The sequence below is a fragment of the Podarcis vaucheri genome (genome assembly GCF_965113315.1).
Source record: "Podarcis vaucheri genome assembly, chromosome: 15".
NCBI lineage: Eukaryota > Metazoa > Chordata > Lepidosauria > Squamata > Lacertidae > Podarcis > Podarcis vaucheri.
In genome coordinates, this window is record NC_138753.1 from 16,543,523 (window position 1) to 16,550,802 (window position 7,280).

The 7,280-nt window shown below is 57.4% G+C and overlaps 1 protein-coding gene across 1 annotated transcript; it reads right to left on the reverse strand.

Moving 5' to 3' along the window:
* Window positions 1-2,220: 2,220 nt before the first annotated feature.
* FZD9 (frizzled class receptor 9) lies at window positions 2,221-7,036 on the reverse strand. Its single transcript, XM_082201127.1, has one exon. It carries the CDS (start codon window positions 6,919-6,921, stop codon window positions 5,110-5,112), a length of 1,812 nt encoding a protein of 603 aa, XP_082057253.1. The 5' UTR covers window positions 6,922-7,036; the 3' UTR covers window positions 2,221-5,109.
* Window positions 7,037-7,280: the final 244 nt, after the last annotated feature.

Below are 7,280 nucleotides of genomic sequence, written 5' to 3' on the forward strand. Positions count from 1 at the left end.
TTGTGGCCTACACCACAGAGGTGTTTACAGGAACAATCAAAATTGTAAAGTGCTTTACATACAGAAGGGCCCTAGAACTGGCTGCTGCTGCTGAGAAACAAGCACCTGTTGGGTTTTTCAAGAACAAACTACTTCAAAATCCCAGCAATTGTATTGCTTGCATGGATGGCTGGGCAGGTAGGATAGGAATTACTCCCATCTGATCTGAGCCAAAAGGTGCTTTGTGCTGCAGGGTGAGGGATCCAGCAAGTGACCCCCCTCCACAATTTAGAGGTAGGCTTTGCCACCGGTCTTTGAACTTTTGCTTCCAAGCCTACATTTCTCTGCAGCTTAAGAAGGCCCAATTTGTATAACTGGTCATATACATGCACAAGTGTGTTCCATTTCTTCCTCTGCTTTGCTTGCAGCAGCAAAAATGTTGGGTGAAGGGTATGCAGAGTGAAAAGGTTGCCTGCAGCACCTCCTACCTCCCTTTTTCACGTGCTGCACTGCACATCGCTTGCTCCCCACTCCCTAAATTTGTAGCTTTGACATATTTTATTTCTAAGCAGGAGCTTCTTTCTGAGACGATCAAAGGGCTCAAATGCAACACAAGACCTGTGCCATCTAGCTTTGGCCACACGGTGGCCTATCTAGCAAAATCAGAGTGCAACACTGACTGCATGCTCTGTCTCTGGAATTTCACCCCATTTTGCAGCACACCCACCCCAAAAAAACAGGCGTGGGAAAGAATTTTTCACGGAGATTAAAGATGTTTGAGAAGCCCCTCTTGTTTCAGCTCAGCCCTTGTCCAGCCATGTATCTAGATCAGTGGTTCCCAAAAGCCCCCAACCACTTGAAAATTGCTGAGGCTCTTGCTAGACCACTTATTTTTCTGCCTGTTGCAGCAAAATTCAAAATGCAATAGAACAAATAATAAAAATACAACAGAAAAGCCAAGTGAATATTCAGCACACTGGAAGGGCCATCTCCTGTCTTCAAACCACACATTCACAAGACACACCACGGCCCACTGGTGGTCTGCGGACCACACTTTGGAAAGATAAGTCTCATATTTCAAGCGGAGGTCCTCTCTCTAGGAAAGTTGTGCCCAAGCCGGGAATCACCATGTGGGCCCAGGAAACCACCTGACATAATTTATCACTACTTTGCAACCCATCGGCTAGAGAAGCTGATTTCAAAAAAACATTGTGCAATGAAGAAAGTTGTCTAGAGCGCCTTCTAATTGCCTTTGCCTTGCATCCTCATACTGAAGGGGTGACACAGCCCCCGTGAAGCCTTTGCCCTCTGGTGCCACTTTTAAAATTTATTAAAGAAATCAAGCCCTGCTCCCCACCACCCTGGAGAGCTGCTGACAGTCAGTGTAAACAAAGGGTCAGCTTGTTAATTTACTAACTTTGGAACACTAAGGAGAGTCTCCTCGGCCATGAAATTAAACTAATACAACACTCCAAAGTCTCAGGGGCTGATGGGATTTATAGTCCAGATGGATGGGGTATAATTTATTATTATTATTATTATTATTATTATTATTATTATTATTATTATTATTCAGAGGTTGAAGAGCATAAGGCAGAGCCAAGTGATTCTGGCTCCCTTGGGTGGCAAGAAATGCAAAAGAACTCCCCCACCCCACCCCGCTGTCGCCATCACATCTGGGACCACTTGAGCGAAGAAGGACGTCTGTTTTTGCTGCCACAGTGCGCGGCTTGGGCAAGGCATGACAACTGAGAATGCAACACACATCCAGAGCATCTGTGCACATCCATTGTGGGGCGGGGGGGGGACACCCCCACTGGAAGCCCATCTCCAGGTTGACACCATTAAAAGCTCTCCTCACTGGCTTGGCAAGGAGTCACATGCCCACTTGCAGCTGGCACCACTTGGGTGCCCTTCCTGGTGCTGCCCAGGAAGGCCACTCTCTGCAGGTGTCACTGGCACTGTCCCCCCTGCCTTCCTGGCAACACTTTGCTCTTTCCTACCCAGAGCAAAAGGACAGGTGTCCCTCGGCAGGCCTTGCCCCGCAGTGCTGGTTGCCAGGTGTTGTGCCCCTGACCCAGGAAGAGAGCTGGTTAACCCAGTGACATTTCCTACAGCTGGCAAGGGCAGGTGTGTGTGAGCAACAGGCAGCACGGAAGCTCCTCTCTGGGGTCAAAAACCCTCGGCAGCCTGGCTCCACATCAGGTTTCGCCAACCGGGTGCCTTCCAGATGTTTTGTGCGCCTGAAGGATACCAACTAGCCCTCCTCCCATCACCAGCATGGAGATGCGATTGTGCTAACACATGGGTAGGTAAACTAAAGCCCGGGGGCCGGATCCGGCCCAATCGCCTTCTAAATCCAGTCCACAGACGGTCCGGGAATCAGCGTGTTTTTACATGAGTAGAATGCTTTTATTTAAAATGCATCTCAGGGTTATTTGTGGGGCATAGGAATTCATTCATTCCCACCACCCCCCAAAAATATAGTCCAGCCCCACACCAGGTCTGAGGGACAGTGGACCGGCCCTCTGCTGGAAAAGTTTGCTAACAAGTTGGCTAACAAGACTTGAGGGCTTGGCATGATCCAGTACCTGCATCCAAGTGGTTTCAGCTGCCAGATCAGGCCCAGGTTCATCCAGGCCACTCAGAGGCTTACAAGCAGGACATGAGAACAAGACCTTTCCTCTGCTGGTGCCTCCCAGCAACAGGCAATACCCTGGCAGACTGCCTCTGCATCCGGAGGTTCTGCTTATACACCCGGACCAGCAGTAGCCATTGCTAGCAAACCTCTTCTCTTCCATGAATTTGTCTATCCTCTTTTTCAAGCTAACTAAGCCAGTAACCATCACAACAGGGGTGTTTTTTTTTGCTTGCCTTCCAATCAATTTCACAGGGAACCCTGGCCTCTAGTACTATGGGAGAGGGAGGAAAAATCACTCCCTGCACCCATTTCTCCTATTTGTACAAGATCTTAGTCACGCAGGCCAGAGCTTTCCAAACTGTGCGGCATGCGACACGTTAGTGTGTCAGCTGCAGTGTGTAGGTGTGTGGTGTGAACGCTCCTCCTGGGGTTGGAACGGAGTTAGTTTAACCTCCGGTTTGCTAGTAAAACCAAGTTTCTGTGTCGCAAAATGATGCATGTCTAAAAAATGTGTCACCAACATGAAAAGTTTGGAAAGCTCTGATGTAGTAACACATGTTGTACACACATAGCTGCCCAGCAAACTTTTACCCCTCTAGCTGGTGGCTAAGCATCCCTGGGCAAAGGAGTCTGGAGCCAGAATCAGCCTGGAAAGGCCCCATTCCCCCCAATTCCATCACTCAAGGGGGCCAGAACCCCAATTTCTAGAGCCTCCCCCTTGGGTGGAAGTTGGGGAACCCAGCATTGCCGAGGGCCTCAAAAACAACAGTCTCTAACAAATTTATTATGGCAGATGGTTTTGCGGGCTTCCTCTGATGCTGGACGGCCCCCCCTTCTCTTTCCTCAGGCCTGCTGGTGCCCTTAGCAGCGCCAGAGAAGACTCTGGTGAGCTGGAGGCGCCAAGGCCAGTCACCTGGACGGGAGGGGAGCCAGGGTGGAAAGGATTATTCATCTGCAGGAAGGCCTGGCTCCAGGCGGGGCTGGAGGGCGCCAAAACCAGCACTGGGAGCTGAGCAGCTGACCCAGGCAGCCAGGCAGAGCAAGGGGGCTTCACTCAAAGGCTGCCCTCCACCCCAGCCCCGCTGGCTGCTGCCAAATGATCCCTGCAACCCCCACCCCCCCAGGCCCCCTGGCTCGCTCAGCAGCTGGCTTCTCCTTGGCTACTGGCCAGAGCCTCCCTGGGGAAGGGGGAGCTCCCTGCCCTCCTGCTGTGGTGAGAGGCAGGGATGGGGGCCTGGGGAGTGGAAGGGGAAAGGGGGCTTTGGGTGGCGTTTCAGCAAGAAGGGGCCAAACCCATCTGCAATGGCGTGGTAGCCGGGTGTGTGGGAAGCCACTGCTTCGCCACTGCAACCACAACCGGGCACTATATGGAGGTGGGGGCTGGCAACCCACACTCTCCTAGCTTCCCTGGAGCTCTTGAGACAGTTCACCAAGCCCAACGCCTCTGAAACGTCCTGGGCCAATGCAACACAGCTTCTCTGGATGCCGGCTTCTCGGTTGGCAGAGAGCACCGGAGGCAGTCGCCTCTCCCCAAGCCCCTGGCAGTTGCCCCTTCCTGGATCTCAGCGGCAGAGGAGGCTGAAGGTCACAGCATGGGCAGGCGCTGGGGACTCCCGAGGGGGAGACGGGGGGTGGGCTGCTGGGTGATGACTCGCACAGCCTTGCCACAGCCAACTCAGCTTTGTCACTCTCCAGCCAGGCTAAAAATATTTTGACAGCCTCCCGTCCTTGGCCGTGGCTGCTCGAAACAACTTGTACAAGCTCCCCAACTGGGCAGGGGGTGGTGCTGGGGTGGGGGACAGGGAGGCCTCCCCACGCTGGTGGCAAGGCCTAAAGCTCAGGCCGGCTGTGAGAGGATTTACCCTGCTGCTCTCCTTCTTGCAGACATCCAGGCTCCCCGCTCCCAAACTCTCTTCACTCCCCACCTCCCCTCCATGCTGTGTTTGGAACAGCTGTTTCCAAAGCCTCCTGAATTCCTGCAAACAGCATCGACCTCAGTTGAAATAACACAGCCAGGTTTTATTGGGGATTCTTTCTTTCTTTCTCGCCCCCCCCCCAGTCCCTCTTTTTCCATTTCTTTCAGCTAATGGATTTCTTTTTTTAAAAAAAAAATCTAAAATAAATTACAGAATTAAATAAACTTGGACAAATGCTCTTTCCCATCTCGCCTCCAAAACGAAACACTGAAATAGTTGGCTGGGTTTTGGCAACGGAGGTGTCCAACCCGCAAGGCTGGGAAGCGTAGCTATATATATGATTGGGGTGGGGGTGGGGGGTTGGAGGGAGGGAAGGTGGGGGGGCTTCCATGAGCTGCTCTCTTCAGACCCACAGCGTAACAAAGTTGCTCCCCTGCCCTCCCCAGATGCCCACAAACAGCCACTCCTTCTGCCTCCCCCCATCTCCCCCCACAAGAGATTCTCGAGAGCTCCTTGCTCCTTGACCTGCTACAAACTATGTGCACGGCTGTTTCCTGGAGGCCCCAACCTGCCTCAGACGTGCGTCGGGTTGTCCAGGTAAGGGTCCGTCTTGGTCATGTGCAGCACCACAGCAGGCACCTTGTAGTGGCAGTGGGTGCCCGTGCAAGTCACCCCGCTGCAGGGCTTCCCTCTAGTCCTGCCCCCCAGTTTCCGGTTGCAGAGGTTCTGCCAGGTCTGCAGGGTCTTGGAGCTCCACACCCAGACCCCACTGGTGATGCCCACCACCAGGGACATGAAGATCTTGAGCATGAAGATGGCCACAGTGGGCACGGAGGCCTCCAGGGTGCAGTCTAGGCTGCGGCGCCCGGGGAAAGGCAGGCACCCGTGCTCCAAGGCCCGGAGAGTCCAATACTCCACGTTGAGGCGCTCGTAGAAGTAGCAGACGATGACGCAGGTGGCCGGGACGGTGTAGAGGATGGAGAAGACACCGATCTTGACCATCAGCTTCTCCAGCTTCTCTGTGTTGGTGCCTCCCGTCTTCATGATCTTGCGGATGTGGAAGAGGGCGACGAAGCCCGTCAGGATGAAGGAGGTGCCCACTACCAGGTAGCAGGACAGCGGGATGAGGACAAAGCCCGTCAGGGCAGCCACGTCCAGGCTGGCAACGTAGCAGAGGCCCGTCAGCTCGTCGCCAGCCACCTTGCGCATGGTGAGGATGACGATGGTCTTCATGGCGGGGACCCCCCAGGCGGCCAGGTGGAAGTAGCTGCTGTGCGCCTCGATTGCCTCGTGGCCCCACTTCTTCCCCGCCGCCAGGAACCAGGTCAAGGTGAGGACCACCCACCAGAGAGACGAGGCCATGCCGAAGTAATAGAGCAGGAGGAAGACCAGGGTGCAGCCAGTGCTCTCCAGGCCCTCCTGGATGACATAGAGCTGCCCGTCCTCACGGTCGCATGCAATGGCCTCTGCGCCGGCCACCGAGCGGATGAGGAAGGCCACCGAGTAGACGTTGTAGCACATGGAGAGGAAGATGATGGGCCGCTCCGGGTACTGGAAGCGCTGGGGCTCCAGCAGGAAAGTCAGCACTGTGAAGGCGGTGGAGGCGAAGCAGAGCGTGGCCCACACGGCCATCCAGATGAAGGCGAAGTCCTTGTCGCGACGCGCCCAGTACACGTCCACTCCCGGGGAGCAGCGCGGGGCGCACGACGCGCTCTTGGCCACGAACTGGAACTTGTCGCCGTTGGCGCACGGGCCTCCCGGAGCCGAGCCGGGCGGGCTGCCTGCCGGAGGGGGCCTGCCCTCGACGGCGGGCCGGGCCGGGCGAGGGGCCACCGGGAGCATGCCGGCTCCGCGCTGGGGCTCGGCGGTGGCGTTCTCGGGCGCCTCCATGCACAGGGCGTGCGGGTCGTGCTTGGTGGGCAGGCGGGCGCAGTCGAGCGCCTCGGGCCAGCCGAAGTGGAAGTGCGCCATGATGGGCGCGCAGCGCTGGCGCGCCTGCTCGCACATGGGCCGGCAGGCCGGGATGCTGCTGGACACCTGGTCGGTGCACATGGGCGCGTAGAGCGAGCACAGGAAGAAGAGCAGGTGGCCGTGGCAGCCGTAAGCCACCAGCGGCGCGAACTCGTGCAGCTTGAGCGCCGCCTCGCCCTGGTGCTCGTGCCCCAGCAGGTTCGGCATGCGCGTCAGGTTGTAGCCGATCCCCTGGCACATCGGGATCTCGATGGCCTGGCAGCGCCCCGAGCCGCGACCGCCGCCCAGCCGCTCCGACGCGTCGTACGCCCCGACGCCCGCGCCGCCCAGCAGCTCCAGCGCCCGGGAGCCCGGGGACGCCGCCACCAACATCGTCAGCAGGACCCGCAGCGACAGCGGCAGCAGCCCGGCCATGCCTCGCGGCGGCGGCGACAACCACGACCACGGAGCCGGCCGCCGCTCCCGATCACCGCCACCGCATGGCGCGTCACCAGCTCCCCGTGCGCCCACACGGCCGGCGCTCCGCTCGTGGGCGCCTCCGCCGCGCCAGCAGCGCCGCTACACCCTCGGGAGGCGGGCCCGGCGCCGGCGGGACACACCCCGCGCGGGGCGGAGCGCGGGAGGAGGCGGGAGGTGGCGGCGGCTCGGGCAGCCGAGTTGCAGCGCGCCTCCCAGGAAGCCCCGCCGGGCCGGCGCTCTGCACGGGCTCAGAGGCGCTGTCGGCTTCCTCAAGCCGGCATGCACTCTGCTCTGCTCCTGCCAGCCCATGTTGT

Excerpts from the sequence above, each read along its gene's own strand:
- FZD9 (XM_082201127.1), bottom strand. The coding sequence starts at position 6,921 with ATGGCCGGGCTGCTGCCGCTGTCGCTGCGGGTCCTGCTGACGATGTTG.